Source organism: Alosa alosa, chromosome 16, assembly GCF_017589495.1.
Source record: "Alosa alosa isolate M-15738 ecotype Scorff River chromosome 16, AALO_Geno_1.1, whole genome shotgun sequence".
NCBI lineage: Eukaryota > Metazoa > Chordata > Actinopteri > Clupeiformes > Clupeidae > Alosa > Alosa alosa.
The window spans coordinates 31526378-31549056 of record NC_063204.1 but is presented as its reverse complement, the minus strand read 5'-3'; the positions used below and the strand labels follow the sequence as shown (position 1 = coordinate 31549056).

Sequence of the window (22679 nt, the reverse complement as noted above, 5' to 3'; positions counted from 1 at the left end):
ATAACAGTTGAACAGTTAAAAAGTTGGATAGTTTAAAGGGACTTTTATTTTGAAACAGTTGTGGGCACAGGAAGCAGTTGAACAGGATCTTCAGTCTTAATACAGCCATATTGTAAGCTTAAAGCCTTAGACAGTGGCACCAGGTGGCCTGAACACCTTAATCTAATGTTAAGTCAATGGGGAAATTTTTGTATTTTTTAATTAATAGTTTAAAAAGTTACAAAGTTGAAAAATACATAGCTGAAGTCACATAAGTAAGACCTACGCAACGCAGTTTGAATGAAGCTTCTACGTTAAACAGTTGAAGCTGTATTAAACTCACAAAAAGCGTTAGAGGAATAATAACTAGAAATGCAATTCCAAGGAATTACCAGTGCATGAAAATGCTAAAGTTGTGATGTAAAATATCATGTATAGTTAAAACAGATAATACAGAGATGGTTACTACAGTGATGCTAGGATAGACATGGTGGTTGCATAGCTTAATAAAAGTTGATATTTTAAAAGTAGACTGTTTACAAGCTGAATGTAGATAGTTTAAAAGTTGTTGATAGACAGTAGATAGTTTAAAAGTAGTTGATAGACAGCTAGTTTAATAGATAGTTTAATGATAGTTTAAAAGTAGACCGTTTAAAAGTTGAAGGTAAATAGTTTAAAAGTTGTTGACAGACTGGAAGTTTAATGAATGTTGATATTCAAATAGTTTAATGGCTGTGTATAGATAGATATTTGACGATAACTGAAAGTTGGAATGGCTCTAATGTTTATTAGCAGTTATGCTAAGATTTTTAACTATGTTAACCATGCTACTTAGCTAATGTTTTATAGCAGTGCTAGCGATGCTAACATGTTAACCATGCTACTTAGCTAACGTTTTCTAGCAGTTTTGCTAAACATGTTAACTATGCTAGCAATGCTAACCATGCTACTTAGCTAACTTAACTAATGTTTTCTAGCAGTTTTGCTAAACATGCTAACTATACTAGCAATGCTAACATACTAACTATGTTAACCATGTGACTTAGCTAACCTAGCTTATAATTTTTAGTAGTTATGCTAACTATGCTAATTAGCATGTTAACAATGCTAACATGCTAACTACCCTAACCATGTGACTTAGCTAACCTGGCTAACCATGCTAACTAGCTACAGTGGGTAGGAGTCATAGTTGATGACAAGTGTTGACATAGTTGATGACAAGTTAAAAGTTGTTGATAGACAGTTTGTTTAATAGGTAGTTTAATAATAGTAGACTGTTTAAACGTAAAAGTTGTGGAGAACTGTGTTAACTGCTTGTTGGTTAGCTGTTTCTCGGTTGTCTTCGGCTGTTTTTCTCAAGGCATAGGATGAGCAACTTGGTGAAGACGTAGCACCAAAAAGGTGAACAGTCATTCTGAATTCCTTAATCTCTTCATCCAGGTTGCCCTCCGGCCACCACAAGAAGCGAAGAAGATCCGAATCTTCCTCAGGGACTTTGACTTGATAGAACATGGCCTTAATGTCTGCCATCAACGCCACTGGTTCCTGCCTAAATCTTGTCAGGACACCAACAAGTGTGTTGGTAAGGTTCGGACCCTGCAACAGCTGCTCATTTAAAGAGACTCCTCTGTATGATGCTGTGCAGTCAAAGACTACGCAAATCTTCCTTTTCTTGGGGTGGTACACTCCATGGTGAGGAATGTACCACACCCTACCATGCTCACGCAATAGTTGTTCCGTAGGGACCTTGACTGCATAGCCCTTCTCAATTACATCATTCATGAATGCCTTATAGTCCTCATGGAAGCTTGCATGTCTTTTCAACTTCCTTTTCAGGCTGATTACTCGCTGTTCTGCGATACAGCGATTGTTCGGCATTTTCATTGTCTCATCTTTCAAAGGCAGACCAATGCAGTAATGGCCATTCAACAGTTTGGCTGAATTGGCCACCATAGACATGAATTTGTGGTCATCCTGTGACATTTCTTCCTTTTCTTCACAGTCACGCTCTGGGAAGTCTGCATTGTACTGTTGACGTAACAGTTCCTCTATCTCAATGACTGAAAGACGGTTGACTGTGTGGCTCTGGCTGTCACATTGTTTTAGTGGTCCATTTACCACCCAGCCTAAGGCAGTTCTCACCGCATAGGGTCCATCCCCTTCACTATGTATAACTTGCCATGGCTCCATTGCCCTTGGGACATTGGTGCCTATAAGCAGCCCAACTTCAGCTTCGATGCAAGGTAGGGACACTTCTTTCAGGTCCATATTGAAGACCATATTTCAAGACCATATTGCAATGTCCTCCTGTTTGGGGATGTTCTCCTTTTGTACTGGAATGAAGCTATGGGTAAATACTCTGGGCAGGTCAATGTAGGTATCCTCATCCACACCACAGACTTCTAAATCCGTTAGGACAGATGTCTTCAAAGCTTTACTATCATCTGCCGTATTACAGCCCATGGTGTTAAGAAGAATTTGAGTTCGTCTGCCCCTAATGTTCCGCTTTGTTAGGAGATCATTAGTGCAAAAGCTTGCTGTGCTACCCGGATCTATGAACGCATATGTTTCCACATATCTATGACTCCTCTTTGATTTGATTTTGACAGGCAAAACAGCTAGTGCACAATTTCCTCCGGCCCCAGTGTAGGCACATGCTTCCTGTTTCAGAGCGACACAGGCGTTGGAGATTTCTTTGACATCAGAGTTATCTCTTTTCTTGTCATCGGCAGACACACTGCCTTTTCTGTCAAAGTGCAAAATATCTGGATGTCTCTGAGAACACGTTTGACACTTTGCTCTCTTTTTGCAGTCCTTACTGAGGTGCCCTGGCGAAAGACATCCGAAACACAGACCTTTAGATTTTAAAAAATCTAGTCTTTCTTTGTGAGGTAGCTCTTTTATCTTTCTACACTCAATGAGAGTGTGTGTGTTATGAAAGTAAGCACAAGGTTTCTGTAAAGTGGCAGCAGGAGCTTTCTTTATTGTCACATCTTGTTCCTTTTCTTCTTGTGTAGCCATAACACCTGTAGCAAAGCTGCTGCTTCCCTTTTGGCCGCTTCTCATGGCGTTCTTGTCCCTTGTAAACTTGTCCTTTCCTTCCTTGATCACATGAGACTCTGACATGCTTCCAAACAGTGGGTCCATTACAATTCTGGCCTGCAGCCCGATGTAATCGACCAGTTCAGAGAACCTTGCACGCCCTTTCCCTTTCTCTTGTATTTCAAAAGCAGTCACTCTCCACTTTTCAGGCAGTTTATAAGGAAGCTTGGAAAGAACAGTACGCATATTAGTAGGGTTGTCCATTTCTTCCATGAACTCTAAATCACCCATGGTGTTCTTGCAGCCAGTAAGGAACAGCGCATTCGCATTAAGAGCTTTGCCATCCTCCATCTTGATGTTGGGCCAATTCAAAGCTTTCTCCATGTAAGCATTTGCAATCTTTAGTTCATTGCCATAGTGTTTCTGCAATAACCTTCTAGCTTCTTTATAGCCTCTTTCAGGCAGCATATGCTCACAGCTACGGACCAGTTCCTGCGATTCACCACTGGTATATTGCTCCAGATAATAAAACATATCTTGGTAAGTATCAGCTTTGCTAACTACAGCATGTTCAAATGCTCTAATGGACGATTTGTAAGTGAGAGGATCACCTTTGAATACTGGAACCTCTTTGCGTGGCAGACTTGTTAAATTGTGCTGTTTGACCAGCATTTCTGTAATGACACTTTGTTTCTGCAACACTCGATGGAGGTCTCTATCATCATTGTCTTTTTGTTTTGCAGGTTGTCTCTGCCTGTTCGACATTGGCTGGTATACCCCAGTTCTGGAACTCTGCAATCCGTGTCCTACTGATGAGTGCATGCTATCCGTTTGTTCCTTTACCTTTGCCCTAGCAGGCCACTTAGACACATAACTGTTCATTCCATCATCCTCATATGTCTCTAACACTTTCAATTTCGCAGTGGATTCTGCTAGTGCTGCATCAACTTCCAACCTTTCTCTTCTAGCTTTAAACTTAGCTTCTTCAAGATCAAGAGCTTGCCTTTGTTCTAACGCAGCCGCTCGAGCAATGAGTGCTGCATGTTCAGCCTCCTCTTTAGCGCGCACTGTGGATAAAGAGCTTCGTGAGGATCTTCCTGACCTAGCTGAAACAACAGATCCATGTCTACTTTTAGGTCTGCAATCCATCAGATTAACTTGTGAAATGCTATCGCCCACATCCACATCATCTGTTTCTAGCAGGACATCTGAATATGTACTTGGAGCCTCTTCCTTACTTTCAAGCTGACGACTGACCCATTCCGAAAAAATTTCCCCATATTCTTTTGCTGATGTTATTTTAGTAGCAAACCATTGCTGGTCTAATTTTCTCTCCTCTTCATCCATTAAAAGTATTATGGCATCATTAAGTTCCACTAAATCTTTATGCAAATTCCACATATCACTCTGCAAAAGTGCACTCTGTGCTCTACCAACTGCACCTTTTGTCACTCTGTCATCATTTTTCATATGCTCATCAATTTCTTTCATTTTGACAGTGAGCTGGGCGAATTTTCCTTTCCTTGTTCCGATTAGCCTATGCAGTTTTTCTTGCAATGCCTTTTCAGTGGGCTTTGGCGCCCTCTTTCGGCTACAATCGTCGGGCGTTAATTCGTTTCCAGAAAGTTCTGCCATCTTCATTAATCAGTGCACACAATTCACTAGCAAGTGTCCAAAATCGTTTTTCTTCGACAGCAAATGCTAATGTCCTTCTACTTCTTTACAGTGCAGAGATTCCCAAAATATTAGATGGTTCCAAACTTTAGTATTTCAATCAAGCACCGCGATCTTTACTGCATGACTCAGCACTTTTCTCTTTGCAATGGCAGCTACTATTAGCATGGTAAAGATTCAGCTTTAGCTCACCTTTTCTTCCGACTTCTTTTAAGCTTTGATGGTGCGCTTACTCGTTGGACTTCCACATCCTATTCATGCTCTTAACATGGGTTTCCTTCGTGTCTTCTTCAATCCAAGCAAAGTTTTCTGACTAATGTAAGTGGCACTCTTGTCTTTGTAGGATAACCTATGCCACTAACGGAGCAGGCGATTGGCAGCTAGTGTGACTCGACCATAAATAAAACATTCAAACTCAAAAATCCTTTTCAAGTGTTTACTTAAAAATAAATGTGTCAATATACAAAATGAAACATCAATGATGTCGTTCAAATAAACAAATTAGAAAAAGAGAAAAGTATCTCTTTTTCTCATCGTCAGTGTCGGTCAGAAAACTGTGTTGCCTTCTTAGCCTGACCGTCTCATGCAACCTAACGGTATGTTTCCACACAACGAAATTTCGCGTCGCTCTCATTGAGGTTGAATGGAGACAAAATTCGCCCTAGTTGGGCGAAATGAAAGTGAATCGCCGAGGCAGGCGAAACAAAGTTGGCCAAAGGTCCGCATCTTTGTGTTTGGAGGCGGGAGTTACAAAAAAGTCTATTTACCAAGATGGCGGAGACTACCTGAGCTGTAACACAAACATTTGTATGTGATTAAAATGTTTCTACACGAACATTGGCACTTGTATCAACACAAATTGTGGTTTATATGCCACACGAACTTAGTCAGAGCACATAGACCACTATATATGTTAGTTTAAGCACTCGATCTTTTTAGCTAGCTGACAGGCGAAATGCTAGTGTTTTAGGACATTGGATTGCATTGTAAACCTAGCTAGACAGCTAGGCTACATGCTGCAACACAGGTATGAAATATATTGTCTTACTGACCTTGTTGTTTCTATGAACATGAATTGTTGTTTATAGGCAACATAGTCTTAGTCGAGTCATAAAGACCCCTAGATATCTTCATTAAGTACTTAAACGTTTGAATTAGCTGATTAGCCTAATTAGCTCGCTTGCCACCACTGGCTAGACACAGCAGTCAAAAGGTTAGCGGTTTCGCCGTCACGCCCCCGAGGCGAAATTTCGCTGGCCGAAAATCGCGAGGTGTTTCGCTGTGTGGAAACACACCGTAAGCACACGTATGCATCACATGACTTACGTAGCAAATCCCAGTGCACCTCTCCCCAGATAGATGAACTGACAAATATAATTAAAGCACTTAATAAAAGAATAATTATACACAACTTAAATGAAGAATTTACAGTAGGTAAATACAATATTGTAATTAACAAACAAATAATAATTTGCAACAAATAATAAACTCAAATTGGCTCTTACAGAGGTTACGGAAGTATCATTGAGTTACATCAATATGCTAACTGATTCCATCATCCCAACTGTAAAGATCCGAAGCTTCCCTAACCAGAAGCCATGGGTGGATAGAGAAGTGAGAACGGCATTAAAGACACGCACCATGATTTATAATGCTGGGCTTAATTTCAGGGGATATGACGGATTACAAAGCAGCATCTTATAGTTTACGTAGAGCTATTAAAGATGCTAAGCGGCGCTATAGAGACAAAGTTAAAGCTGATTTCTTGGAGGGTGATCCAGCACGCGAGTGTGGAAAGGACTCGAACCATCACTGGCTTTGAAAGAAAGTCCCTCCTATGATGAATGTGAGTAAAGCCCTCCCTGATGAACTTAATGCTTTTTATGCTCGCTTTGACATGAAAAACACAGACTATCTTGCACTAGCTGCAGCATGTGAAGCAAATGAGGATGCACCTTTCTGTGTCTCTGAGGTCGATGTGAGCAATGCCTTTAGGAGGGTTAATTGTAGAAAAGCTGCTGGACCGGATGGAATTTCTAACAGGGTTTTGAAATCCTGCGCTGCTCAGTTAGCTCCTGTGTTCACTTATATCTTTAACATCATTGGCTCAAGAGACAGTTCCTACTTGCCTCAAGCAGTCTGTTACTGTTCCAGTACCGAAAAACAAAAGTCCATCATGTCTGAATGACTACCGCCCAGTAGCCATGACGTCTACAGTGATGAAGTGTTTTGAGAAGCTTGTGAAAAACATTATCTGCTCATCCCTCCCTGCCTTCTTCGACCCCCTCCAATTTGCTTACAGAGCCAACAGGTCTACAGAGGATGCCATCTCAAACCTCATGCACACCACCTTAACTCACCTGGAGGAGGGGAATGGCGATTATGTGAGGATGCTATTCATTGACTTTAGTTCAGCATTCAACACGATAGTACCTCTCACCTTGGTCACAAAGATGAAGGCCTTAGGACTGAACACCACCCTGTGTCACTGGATATATGACTTTCTCACCAACCGTTCTCAAGTGGTTAGAGTGGGGGGTCTGACATCTGACACATTAACCATCAGCACTGGTGCTCCCCAAGGCTGTGTTTTGAGTCCACTGCTGTACAACATCTACACACATGACTGCAAAGCCAACAGTAGTCATACCTCCATCATCAAGTTTGCAGATGACACAGTGATCTTGGGCCTGATCTTGGGCCCTAGTAACAACAATGAACAGCTCTACTTGGGTCAGGTTGATGAGGTGGCACAGTGGTGTCAATCTAACAGCTTGACACTGAATATCAATAAAACCAAGGAAATGGTAGTGGATTACAGAAGGCAGCAGCAGAACTACAGTTACACCCCACTAATGATCGGGCAACCTGTAGAGAGAGTCACAAGTTTTAAATACCTTGGTGTCCACATTACTGAAGACTTAACATGGACTGTTAACACTCAATACTGTATGTTCTGAAGAAGTCCAGACAACGACTCTACTTCCTTCGTCAGCTAAGGAAATTCAAAGTTTCTACATCCATCATGAAGGCCTTCTACAATTCAGCCCAAAAGATTCTGAAGGACTCTTCTCATCCTAACAATGGATTATTCCTACCGCTGAAATCAAGAAGACGCCTATGTAGTCACAAAGCCAGAACTGAGAGACTCAGGAGAAGTTTTTATCCCCAGGCCATCCGAACTCTGAACTCACACTATACTGACTTTGCACACATTCACTCCTCAGCACTCTCAAACATTTCCCAACTCTGAACTCACACTATACTGACTTTGCACTCATTCACTCCTCAGCACTCATGACCCCCCCCACACACACACACACACCTACATGACTTTTAGCACTTTTACATCCCTCTCCCTATGCTACAGACCTTTTATTTATTTTCTTATTTCATCACACGTCAAAACACACACACACACACACATATCTGACTTTCTCCAACATGCACATCTCCATAGAACTTTTTATTTATTATTTTTGATTTCCCCTCCATCTATCTACCCATGTCCTTGATTGCCTAGCCTTCTGCCCCCACCCCCATCCCCAACACACACACAAAAAACACACACACTTACATCATCACTGTCATCACCTCACATACATACAGCACACTGCTTGCTACAGTAAGCCTCCTCTACATACTTGCTGCACACTGCCCCCCCCCTCCCTACATACACAGCACATTGTCTTCAGCATCTTCTCCAACACACATCCTCTACATACTTACATACAGCACACTGTGCCCACCTACCCACACACACACTACACACACACAGTCACCCCAATACACAGCACATTGTCTCATGAGGAAGCTTCTCCAACAGACATATTGCACACTGCCCTCTTCCCACATATACAGCACACTATCCCATCTCCCCTGTCATCCCCCCAACACACACACCAAGACCCCTGGCAGTTGAGCCGTGGATCTGCTCAAGGTTTCTTCCTTGGCAAGGGAGTTTTTCCTTGCCCCTGTTGCTCTTGGGGGCTCCTTGTTGGTGCCCCCCCCCCCCAATCCCAATCCTCCCCCACCTTTCTTATGCAACCCTTGCCACTTAATCTACTAAACCCCTCTTCTACTGCACCCCCCCCCCACACACACACACACACCCTAACAACAGCCTAGCAACCACCTCAAGTACCCTAGCAACAGCTTAGCAGCCACCTCAAGTACCCTGTCAACAGCCTAGCAACCATGTCAAGTACCCTAACAACAACCAATCAACCACTTCCACAATGACAACCTAGCAACTAGCATAGCAACCAACATGATTACCCTAGCAACCAGCATTGCAACCACTTGAATTACTATAGCAACCACCACAACTACCCTAGTAACACCCTAGCAACCATCTTAATTACCCTAGCAACGACATAGCAACCACCAGTATAATGTCAACCTAGTAACCACCATAGCAACCAACATGACTACCCTAGCAACCGCCATAGCAACTGCTTTATTTTGCATAGCAACCACCATATGTACCCTAGCAACACTTTGCATTATCTGTTTTTACTCTGTGTGATATTTTACACCATATGCTTTACATTTTCATGCACTGGAATTACATTTTCTAGTTATTACAGTGCATGAAAATGATATCCGAAGTCATCTTCTTATTACAGTGCATGGAAATGCACTGTTCTGTTATCCGAAATCTTCTTCTTTTTATTATTATTCTTCTAACCAAAATGTCTGCGTCCAATTCAGTTTCAACCGATTAACGTAGAAACTTTGTTCAAACTCTGTAACGTAGGTCTTGAAAGGGACACTTGAGCAATGTACTTTTCACTTTTGTGAACTTTATACCTTTTGAGATATTAACAAAAAACTTTTTTTTTTTAATTAAAAGCTTATTTTTCCCCATGGACTTTGCATTGGCACTATGACATCACAATGGGCTAATTAAATTGATTGCACCTCTATCAACTGCTTTCTGCTCAACTAGGCCAACTCTGTCTGTGTCTCTTCATTCTATAAGGCATATTCCATCCAACTTTCTATCTATTCATCCTATTCTGATACTAATTGCAGATACTGCAATTGTGGGGTGTATCAGGAACGGGCAGGAGGAGGAGTATAGGAGCCTGGTGGAAGACTTTGTGCAATGGTGCAAACTCAATCATCTCCAACTCAACACTTCAAAGACCAAGGAGATGGTGGTGGATTTCCGCAGGTCTAAGCCCACTCTGCTACCAGTCTCCATTAATGGGGTCAATGTCGAGGTGGTAAGCACCTACAAGTACCTGGGTCTCCACCTGGACAATAAACTGGACTGGTCAGCCAACACTGTCACAACTCTACAAGAAAGGGCAGAGCAGGCTGTACTTCCTGAGGAGGCTGCGCTCCTTCAATGTGTGCAGCAAGCTCCTCAGGATGTTCTACCAGTCTGTTGTTGCCAGCGTCCTTTTCTATGCAGTGGTATGTTGGGGAGGAAGCACAAAGAAGAAGGATGTGGGGCGACTTGACAGGCTGGTAAGGAAAGCTGGCTCTGTAGTGGGAGCTGAACAGGAGTGCATCACTTCAATATCTGACAAAAGGACCCTGAACAAACTGATCAACATCTTGGACAATGAGTGTCATCCACTCCACAGTACTATTGTTAAGCAGAAGAGCCTGATCAGCTGGAGACTTCGGTCACTGCCTTTCACAACAGACAGATTGAGGAAGTCATTCATCCCCAGGGCCATTGAACTGTTCAATGCATCACTTAAGGGAAGAGGAGAAATAGACTTCTCCGCATAGTCTGTCTGCCTCTTCACCACCTCCATGTCTTGAACTGTCTGTCCACTAGCCACTTTACCATTGCCTCACTATTTGCGTGCTTTATTAGCACATATGCACAACCCCTCCCTCCAAACTGTGACCACACTTATACCTTTCTTAATATAGTTATTTATGCATAGATATATAGACTTTATTCTTGCACTGTTGCACTGTTTGACTTACTCGTTTGACTTACTCATTTGCACCATCACCATGACACTCATTCACAAAGAGCACCTTACCTTACCTTATGACCAGAGGACCACAGGCTCAGTCCCTGCTTCAGTCATTGCAAGCGCACCTGATTGATTAATCACCCACTATGTGGATACCGTTTTTTAGAATTGATTTAGATTAAGTTTTATTTAGTATAATTTGTATTTTAGTATTAGTATATTCTTTATCTTCTACAGTCCTTATTGCTTAGTTGTGTCTTGTATATTACTTTTAATTACTTTTTCTGCTGTTAGTGAATGTATGTGTGTATGTTGTCTGTATGCTACTGTGACCTTGAATTTCTCCTAGGGATCAATAAAGTATCTATCTATCTATCTATCTATCTATTCAAACCATTCACTCATCCACCCATTAAACTATCTGCCTATCGACATCCATTCAACTTTCTGTCTATCAACATCCATTACACTATCTACATTCAACTTTTAAACTATATACTTCGTCTCAGGATTTAAGCATAGGCTACAGATCCTGTTCAACTATTTCCTCTGCCCACAACTGTTTCAAAATAAATGTCCTCACTACAATAATTCACTTGAATGCTCCGGGTCCAGAAATACCGGATGTGCTTGCCGTACATTAAACATCCTTACCAGGAACTGGGTCAGTATTAAATAATTTAACTATTTAAACTACTGTTCTATTTAACTGTTCAGCCATTTCAACTGCCAGTTATCATCAACTATGACTCCCGCCAACTGTTTCCTCTGCCCACAACTGTTTCCAAATAAAAGTTTGTTTTGCATTTTATGTTAAATATATGTTTTGCATTTTCATGCACTGGTAATTTCCTCGAAATTACATTTTCTAGTTATTATTATTCTTTTTGTGCACGCTATTCAGCTCGAACCGCTTAACATACTAACATGGTTGAGACACCGTTCTGTAGATCTTCCAAGCCTTTACCGGCCTATCCATTTTTCATTTTTGAGAAGTTTATACTTTTTGAGATATTTGCAATTAAAAGTGTATTTTTTTGGAGTGGAGGCTGTGACATCATAATAGAGCCAGCTGTGCTCATTAAGGAGTTGTTCCCGGGCTAATCAGAACACTGGCACAGGTGCCACCTCTGAGGAATCCAATTGTCTCAGCTTCTAAGCATACAATCTGACTCTCCCTGAACTACACATCCTGTTGAAGTGTTTCCTGTGTGTCAAAATAAAAGTCCCAGCCATATCTCATGCTTTCAGAATTATATCTCCAGAACGGCTTGACGCACTTGTTTCAAATTTGGTACGAGTGTTTGTATGGACTCAAAGATGAAGTGAGTTGATGTTGCAGGTTGAAGGTCAAATGTCAAGGTCAAAAACACCTTGAGTGTGATATCTCAAGAATGCCTTATCAAACAAGATTCAAATTTGGTTACTCCAAAACCACCTTTGCAGGTATCACAATTATCCTACAAAACCAGCTAGCATTGAGCTCAATAGCCCCACCAACACCCTAGCCAGCAAATTGCATCCCCTCGTGTAATTCCCCGGAATTGCTGTTCTAGTTATAGTGCATGAAAATGCACTGTACTGTTCTTCCAAGTCTTCTTATTCTTATTACAGTGCATGAAAATGCACTGTACTGTTCTTCCCAGGCTTCTTCTTCTTCTTTTTATTACAGTGCATGAAAATGCACTGTACTGTTCTTCCAAAGTCTACTTATTTTTCTTCTTCTTCTAATCCACTTAATGCAGCTTCAACCGTTTAACGTAGAAACTTAATTCAAATTATGTTACGTAGGTCTTACTTGTGACATCCAGGTTTTGTATTTTTCATATTTGTAACGTTTATACTTTTTAAACTATTAATTAAAAACTATTTAAAATTTCCCCATAGACTTAACATTGGGCTGATGACATCACAATAGAGCACTTAAGCAATTAGAATCCTAGGCCACCTGCATCAACTGTCAGTTTCTCAGGCTTTAAGCATACAGTCAGAGAGGGTTAAAGCGGAGCGAGAGGCGCAAACGTTCGACAATTTCCGCGTTCAATTATTACCAGGGTGCGATTTGTGTAAAAACCAGAGGGGGGGGGGATTTTGAATAAGTTTGTAACCCCCCCCCCAAAAAAAAATGAACGAACGATTCATAGCCTAGTAATGTCATGGCTAATAATACCCTATATTATTTTTGCCACCTTTGTAACATTTTAGTTTACCGTAGTGTATGACTTAAACAGCGAGTGTGCTTGGTATGATGATCAGCTCCTCTAATGCAGGGTAGGACTACGTTTTGACAAGCATACAAATTCACCTTGTTCTTGCCCCATCTGAAATGACTTCTCTACTTTTGCTGCCTCCATCCTTTCTGTATTTGTTGTGTAAAACAACGTTGTACAGTATATGATGGCACTGAAGTCTTAAGTTAGTGAATTGGCTAACAGTGTTAGTTGGTAACCAAATAGCCTACACATTGCGCTACACGCCATGAGGGCTACGTGGCATTCTCTCCCCATGGATTTGCGCTCAGTAGCCAAGTGCGTAATATTGCAAAAGTTGAAAAAAATAAATGTGTTTATTGAAGCCTACAGAAAATAAATAGCCTATCATACTGTCAGTTAATTGCCTGCAGTGAAGAGTTTGGAGAGTAGGCTAAAGTTATAGGGCAACTTTTTTTATGAAAATAATTTACGAACCAGAACATAAAGACCATGAAGCTTCTATTTCTTGCAGCTGTTAAAACACCCGCTAGATAGTTTAAATACCCACCAACATTATCGTTTTGCAGTACAGATTATTTCTAAGTTATTCGCCTACTACTGGCTGATTTATCAAACGAGTGCTTTCTCGTTCCTCCTCCGCAAACTACAGGTGTTTCGGTAGAGAGCCATTGAATAAGCGATGCCAAGCAATTTCTGTAACACTTTTGTGACATTCAGCAAATATCTCCTCATTTAATGTAAGTTCCTTCAGACAATAGGCCTACGTTCTACTCTACGTGCAGTTGTCCTCCATCTCAGTTGCATCAGTTTTCTAATTTTGAAGGTTCTAAAACATTATTATGCTTCACTGAATCCTTCTCGTTTTCTTTCATTTGTCCAGCTAACTTTTCCATTGAACCTAGCCATTTATGATGGATTACACACTCGACATTCTGAAATGTCCTGCACGATCAAGGCAAAATTAAGTTATCACGCAGCCACTGTGTCAGCAGCATGAGTGCTGACGGTGACGGTGCGTTTCTGATGTCAGATTATTATGTAGGCTAGCCTACTAGACTGTTGTCACGTTGCAGCGCTTTACTTATATGAAGTAGCATTAATCAATATGAGGGCCAGAGGGGGATAAATGTTGTCCCCCCCGACGATAAAAATAATTTAGCAGAGGTAGGGATAGGAAAACCAGAGGGGAAATCCTCACCATCCCCCCCTACAAATCGCACCCTGATTATTGCAAGGGGGAGGGGGGAAATCCCCCTTTATGCAGACCAGAGTAAACCCTCGCTGCATTAATGTCAATGAAGACTTGTGGAATTTTACCAATGAATTGGTCATTATGTCTTTCTGGATTTGTTGAGGGTTTTTTGGAAAATTTTGTCATAATCTGTAAGTGTTTGGGATCATTTCAAGTCTAAAAGTGTAATTTTTTAGTGTTCGGATTTGTAATAAAATAACTTAATATCAGACCATGCTGCTGCCAGTTACTGTCCGGTAGTTAGCAGGCTAGCTTAGCTAAGGTAACATTTTAAACAAAGTAATTTCCTTGAAATGACAACTAGCTGAATAACATTACTGACATTAGTTAAAGTGGATAGTTTATACTCAAGTGAATTTGGAACAATATATTAAGTTTAAGCGAAGTCCTTCACCTACTAGTCACTTGTTAGTGCATAGCTGTATTGCCATAGCTACTCCCATCCACTTATATAGCATTTTAAGCTAGCTAGCTAGCTCGGTTCACATGACTAATTAAATTATTCATATCATGTCCTAAAGAATGATTCATTGGTATCATACATGATTATAGACAATAATACTGTGAACACAATTATGTTTATCTGTTCTTATTGCTTATTAAGAGAGAAAGTTTATTTAGTGACATAAGGTGACACTCCCACTTATGCAGACCGGAACTGTCCCGATTTGCTCCCATAGTAACAAATTACGTTGCTCTATCTTGCTAGTAATCAAGGATCTTTGATACAGTCTCATTCTCTTAAGACTACACATCATGTTCAACTGTTTCCTCTGTCCACAACTGTTTCAAAATAAAAGTCCTCACTACAATAATTCCCTATTAAATAATTTAACCATTTAAACTATCCACCTATTTAACAGTTCAGTCATTCCAACTATATTAAACCTCATCTACCTAGCAAATAATTTAACCATTTAAACTATCCACCTATTTAACTCTTCAGTCATTCCAACTATATTAAACCTCATCTACCTAGTTCAGTCATTCCAACTATATTAAACCTCATCTAACTAGCAAATAATTTAACCATTTAAACTATCCACCTATTTAACTGTTCAGTCATTCCAACTATATTAAACCACATCTACCTAGCAACCAATAAAGCAACCACCTCAAGTACCCTAGCAACAGCTTAGCAACCATGTCAAATACCCTAGCAACAGCCTAGCAACCACTTCCACAGTTACAACCTAGCAACCGATATAGCCACCGATGAGTTTAACCTAGCAACCAGCATAGCAACCACCACAACTAACCTAGCAACAGCCAAGCAACCACCTCAAGTACCCTAGCAATAGCCTAGCAACCATTACCACAGTTACAACCTAGCAACCAATATAGCAACCAATGGGTTTAACCTAGCAACAGCTTAGCAACCACCTCAAGTACCCTAGCAACAGCATAGCAACCACCATAACTACCCTAGCAACAGCCTAGCAACCACCTCACGTACCTAGCAACAACCTAGTAACCACCTCAAATACCATAGCAACAGCCTAGCAATCATGCCAAATACCCCAGCAACAGCCTAGCAACCACTTCCACAGTTACAACCTAGCAACCAATGAGTTTAACCTAGCAATCAGCATAGGAACCACCACAATTAACCTAGCAACAGCATAGCAACCACCTCAAGTACCCTAGCAACAGCCTAGCAACCATGTCAAATACCCTAACAACAGCCTAGCAACAACCACAATGTCAACCTAGCAACCACCATAGAAACCAACAGGATTACCCAAGCAACCAGCATAGCAACCACTTAATTTGGCATAACAACCAACATATATACCCTAGCAACATTATTGCAACTATTGTTATTAGTGCTGTCAAATGATTAAAAATGTTAATCACGATTAATCGCTGAATTCCTATAGTTAATCACGATTAATCACATATTTTATCGCATGATTAAAATTCTATTATTTTACATTTCTGAACTTTCCAGGAGTCCATGATAACAATATAAAGCAATTATTGTATATCTTGATTAGGATTCAAATGAAAGCAAAGCAAGTTACTTCATTAACTTAACTTTAAGACGTAGGTCTATTTGATTATTTCAAATCAAATTTCAAAAGATGTGCAGCAGACCTGAGGCAACACAATATATTCTTCAGAAATATAGCTAATAAAGGGCATAACAAACATTCATTATCTTTGAGTTCAGTTGAAAATAAGGAACTTTTCGACATGAGTGCTGCCATTTTATAGGCCTACAGTCTATGGTGCACTGTCACTTGCCACACACATCAGCGCCGAAGTTTTTAACATGCAATGAACAATGGATTTTAAGGAGCGGCGTCGACCAAATATAACTGAATCATGATTTACACGGCGGCAAAGTGCGATGCTGGTGTGCAGAGTTGTATTGAAAAGAATGGAATCTAATGTAACCTACAGTAAATGAATGTCGAAAGCAGAGTGCATCGCACTCATGTCGGCATCGGTGTCCACAGCAATTTAAAACACCATTCAGCTGACCGGGAGTTAAGAACTGCGTTGGTGTTTATTATAATGAATCTACTCTTTGGCGGCTCGTAAGCCCAAACAAGTGTGTGCAGCATGCCTTTACGTAGCCTACTAAAGGCGCATCATCATAAAGATAGGCTACATTTAATCTGCATCACGCCCCATTTTAGCGGAAAACAAGTTAACATTATATCATTGATTCCAATGGGAAAGACAGATAGCCTAATCACACCATGACGTTACATCTAGTTATTAATTTACAGGCCATTCAATCATTTTACTAACACGGCAGTTATGAAGAATTATGTGTATGTAACTTACTCATGTCAAAACTATGTACATTACAACCCATTCAGCACGTACTAGCTACACTTACCATATCCCATGTAAAACGGTTAGCTTGCTAGCTAGCTAACTGTGGAACTTCAGTATAACAGGCATAGCCAATTATCTCACCTAGTTGTAGGAAAAAGGCTACGTTCATATTACAAGTGATAGAATGAATGTGTGACTTATGTTTAGTTGATGTTATGACATGTAAAGTTAAGCTTGCCGAACTTAGTTATAGTCAGCCACGGGCAGTTTGACTGTGCCTACATTCGTGACACTCCTGTTAGTAGGCTAAACTGGAAAGAGCAAAAAATAGGAACATAATGGTCACATTAATCTCATAAACACACAGATAACTTTTACACCAACCTTATTTTGTGCCTTTTATTCACGTTTGTTTCAAGATTTAGTAAGTAGGCCTATAAGCCCTTTTCGCTCCCCACTTCGATGCAGAATGGTTTCCATTATCCAAACAGCTCCCTTTCCCCTAAAAGGGGGCGTGTACATGCAGCACAGTCTAGCTAGATCCAGTGTGGTGTTGTAGTTGTTCTAACGTTACTAGTTGTTGCAACAGCTTGTGAAAAAACAACAAAGTTTGTTACACCAAAAAGAATGTTAATCTTGCGCTAAAAAAATTGACGCCGTTAAAATAGGTTTACGTTAACACCGTTAATAACGCGTTTAACTGACAGCACTAATTGTTATATTCTGGCTCACGAAGTTTAGATAGCAGTACTACTACCCATATATATATATATATAGAACACCTATCAGTAGGGAATTTAAAAAAATAAGTTGGGGGGAAACCCCCTAAACCCCCCTAATACAAACAACCTATTTTACAGTCTTTGGTTGACAGTTGCGTTAAAATTGTTCAACATCCACGACCAGAATGATGATTTGATTACTACCCATCTCCATAGAAACGGACGAGGTAGTAGCCTTCTAGCCTCAGCTGGCCAATCACAGGGCTAGTAGGGCGGGACTCTTCCCCTACCACCCTACAAAAAAAAAAAAATAGAATCATGTCGCGAATGCAGCATAAAAACTACAACTCCCATCAACGTTAGCAGTTTCGCGTTGTGACTCGCTAGTAGTCGCTTCTATCAAATCCAAGAGCACACAGAAAAAGTGGAAAGTTAGACTAGCCAGCCAAGATGCAAAGATTGAAGAAATTAGTTCTTCTATCCAATCAATTCATCGGATTTTGGAGGAACAGGATGAGATTCTGAGAATGCAGTGAGAGAAGAAAAGGTAACCTAACATGCCTTTTAGCCCAGTTGACGATTGGCTGCAATATGCAAAATATAGCTGTAGCTTAACAGGCACAAAAGTAGCTTCCGTAATACTCCCATTTTATTCAAAGGTAGAACGCTACTGACAACTCCAGGCTTCCACGATGCTTGTTTGTTTACAATCGAATACAAGCTGAAGTGCAAAACGAAAGTAGGCCTAACGTTTGCCTACTGCCCCCATCAATGCAGATATTTCAAATAAAAAGTAAAAGTATGAAATATATATATATCCTTGATTAGCCTATGTTGGGTTTTGTGGATGAGAAAATGTTGTAGTTAGCTGTTTTAGGCAGTATGCAGTCAGATAGGTCACCATGGGCATATTTGGATTAGCTACAGATGGATTCACAAATAAATAAATTAGCCTACATTTGGCAGGATACTTGATATACAGGCTAAATGCAAATATGGCAATGTATTATACTATTTTACATTAACAAAATGTAGGAAAATAGAACAGACTGAAAATAAAGTAGGCACTGATCTTTAAAATCCTATTTCCTGTAGCCTAAATGTTGTCAGTCATTCTTAATATTCGCAATTGGTGCACTGGCATGTTTAAGTGTTAGCTGCAGTGTAATGTTAGATTATGTTTAAGTTAAGTACAGAACTGACTGTGCACCCAAATTTTTCTCTGTGCTCCTAAATGTTTTAACTTGGGCGCACAAGTGCTCCTGGAAAAAAATGTTAGTGTAGAGCCCTGTATTTAACTGTTCAGTCAATCCAACTATATTAAACCTCATCTACCTAGCAAATAATTTAACCTTTTAAATTTTCCACCTATTTAACTGTTTAGTCATTCCAACTATATTAAACCTCATCTACCTAGTTCAGTCATTCCAACTATATTAAACCTCATCTACCCAGCAAATAATTTAACCATTTAAACTATCCACCTATTCAACTCTTCAGTCATTCCAACTACATTAAACATCATCTACCTAGCAAATAATTTAACCATTTAAACTATCCACCTATTTAACTGTTCAGTCATTCCAACTATATTAAACCTCATCTACCTAGCAAATAATTTAACCATTTAAATTATCCACCTATTTAACTGTCCAGTCATTCAAACTATATTAAACCTCATCTACCTAGCAAATATTTAACCTTTTAAACTATCCACCTATTTAACTCCACCTATTTAACTGTTCAGTCATTCCAACTATCGTTCCGTTCTACTGTTCCATTTCTTTCTCATTTTTCTGGTATCAGAAAAAAACTGTGAAAAGACTAAATGTACTAAATAAAAATTAATTGTATTCATTCCTCCCTAGATGGAACTGTCATTGACATGTACGACCTACAGTAACCACCTATTTTTCATCTTTCATCTTCATCTTCAACACCTTTTGTATTGTTTTCTAATAGGCAAAATAGCCAAATAGGCAAAACAGTACTTTGTCTAAATGAATCCATACTTGAAGAGTTCAGATGCAAAACCCTCTAAATCCGTCTGACCACATTTCTTTTAAATGAGCATTTAAAATCCGGTTCCTATAGGTTTTTGCATAGAACCAGGAAGAGAGTGTTATTTGATGTGTTTTGAAGTTAAATTATTTGATTAACGTATACTATGTGAGGAGAGCATTCACTCACCATCTTTATCTCATTTTTGACGTAGGTGGCATTTAGAGGCCTTTGCATCTGAACCCTTCACTTGCAAATAGTTGTCATAGTCTGTCTGGCATATATAGATATATATGTCCTGACAGACAGGAACGTCAGGATGTATAGAAAGATGTAAAGTGGTGTACAGTTCTGACCAAGGGGTGTTTTACTGTATATTGGTCATTTTTTATTTGCACAATGCTGTAAAATCCTTTGTTTTCTTTATACTGTCACAATGTCATTCAACAGTAGAAACTTTAAAACATATCCACACAATCAACTCCCTGCACACACAATAATGTATAACTTTGTAGTTTTGAAATAGCTATACCACATAGAAAATAGTGCTGCCTTGCACACTGTTCATTAGAAAATACTGTCCTATTGACAACAAGACAAAACAGTTTGACTATCTTGACATAAACAATGATTTAAGGACTTGTCATTTTGATTGCATTGGTATACTGTAAATACTTGCTTTTTCAATTCAATTCAATTCAATTCAATTCTTTATTTCAGACTCCAATGCTGGGTCCATAGCATAGTAAAATGTTAAGACAGAATTAATAGATTAAAAAAACAAGACAAGACAAGACGAAACAAAACAAGGTAAAAGGCAAAAAAAGACATAGACTAAGCATTATGAACAAGATACACACTTTTGCAGGTAATCCATTATGTGGTGCAGTTTGCACTAATTGTTTTGAGAAATGTTGTTGTGCAAATGTTAAGAATGATATGAGAAATGCACCAAAGCGACAGAGAAAAACTGTATTTAGCAGATATGTAGCACCCCCTCATGGTTATATAGCACAAACATGAATAATTGCCCAATAGGCTCCAACAACTTCTCTCTGAATCTCATAACATGTGGAGTGGGTTGCCCTAGGCCTACACATGAAGGAAGAAAGAACCGTGTTTTGTGGCCATGAATGATGGCTTTTCATGGCACTTTGCCTTCAATTTTCTTTCCTTGATCAACTACTCACTTGCATTGTGCCTCACTCCAAGTTGCTTTAGATAAAACCATCTTCCTAGTTATTATGTGATGTGATACAATACATTTGAGAATATCCTGCTCACCTCAGGTCATACTTACCATTGCAGATGTTCTCCGGGTTACCAGAATAACACTTTTTCTATCATCCAGCAGTATGCCTGACTTGTTCAAGACATAGAAACAGGCATCCAGAACACCAGGTTTGTACTGCTTGGGGAAATAATTTGCTTTAAAGGTGTGGGCTACATGATTGGGCAGGCCATGATCAATACTTAAAACCCACAACCCCATTTATAAAGATGAAATAAAAGACAATTTCATTTTAATTTCTGACTTTCATTTCATACATTTGAATTACAGCATCTACAGCAAATTAAACTCTACAGTATTTGATTAACCTCTATCAACCCTTAAATGTAAGGCAATCAGAGACTCAAATGAAAATGCCCTGAATACTGACACTAAACATTAAAACAAATGACAGTAATATTTTAATGGCTCTCTGTTTTTCACCTGTCCGAAGTTCCATGGCCTGCTGGCTACATTGTCTGTCTCTCCATTGAAGATTATTCCCTGGTCATTGAGAACGTACTCTTTCCGCTGATTCTCATCACTCAAGAAGACTTCATCTTCTACAGTAAAATCAGACAATACAGAAAAAGACCAATTCTTGATCTAGTTTGACATTATAATTAAAATACCATGGGCAATGCCTACAATTATGATGAATATTAAATCTTACCTGGGCACCATGCATTGAAGAGGACATAAATGTCTGTGTTGAGGTCTGTCCGTTTTTTTCCCGAAGGGTTTACTAACACAGTCAAAAAGATGTGATACTGTCCGACAATGCAGTCTGCTGAAGGTGTTATGCCCACAGTCATTGTGTCACCTGTCATCTTGACCTCTACCACCCACTTACACGTTTGATCTGAAATTGGACACTTGGGTCCTAGAAGCACAATGACGTAGGTAGCCTTGCCAGAGAGGGAGTTCTTACCTGCAAAATGATGAGGCTAGGCATTAAAATAATTTCCTTCAAAGGCCTGATTAAAAATATAACGTAACAGAGAAGGTCCGCACACTTGCTCTCCGTTTTTTTTGTCAATCCCCAACACAAATGATGTTTCGAGCCCTTCGGCTCTTCATCAAACTTGTACAGACAAAGACCATCACCGTTTTAAAATACTAAATGAACTGTTTAAAAATATACAAATATTTCTTAATGAAAGATTGTCACAATCTCTTACAGTAAATAAAAGCATGTGACAGGTAAAAATGAGTATTAGATACTTTATTGAGATACTGTTTCTTCTTTTCTCTCTAAACCGTGGGCCAAACATTTGGGGCTGTATATGCAAACAAGAACCAAGAAAATGTCACTTTACAAAGTCTTGCACATATTTTACTGCTACCAGTGGAAACAAAACTACATTCATGGCAACTTTGACTGACTATATAGACTAACGGCTCCTACACACAGCTGCGTGCGTTTCGTTGCTGGAGACGCATCCCATTCACTTTACATTGGCTCACGTCATCCGTTGCCGAACTGAATTGTGGGTCCGTTGCGTCACGTTTCTCCCGCCGATCGCGTTGAGAAGTTCAGCTGTTGCTGCACCGACAGACGGCACCGGCCAATCAAGCCAATCGACTGACAGCACCAACCAATCAAATTACGGTTATACTTCAAGTCATTTGCATAGCTACCCTCAGGAACACCCACTGGCATGCGTTGATGGAACGCAACAGTTATACACAGTTAATTACTTTCACTCTTCACTGACAATGGTTTACCATCGAAAACATAGCCTAAAAAAGCAACACATACCCCAATAATATTTAAATGACTGAATAAAC

At 39.8% G+C, this 22679-nt stretch overlaps 1 protein-coding gene across 2 annotated transcripts in view; it reads right to left on the bottom strand.

Annotated features, from left to right (window-relative positions):
• Positions 1-22679, bottom strand: part of LOC125309375 (coagulation factor XIII A chain-like) — a 99425-nt gene that overhangs the window by 56266 nt on the left and 20480 nt on the right. For both annotated transcript variants that reach the window (XM_048266242.1, XM_048266243.1), the window contains 3 exons: positions 21562-21819; positions 21333-21451; positions 20919-21026 (listed from right to left, as the gene is read on the bottom strand). In XM_048266242.1, coding sequence (XP_048122199.1) covers positions 20919-21026; positions 21333-21451; positions 21562-21819 — 485 coding nt within the window. The remainder of the gene's footprint in view (positions 1-20918; positions 21027-21332; positions 21452-21561; positions 21820-22679) is intronic.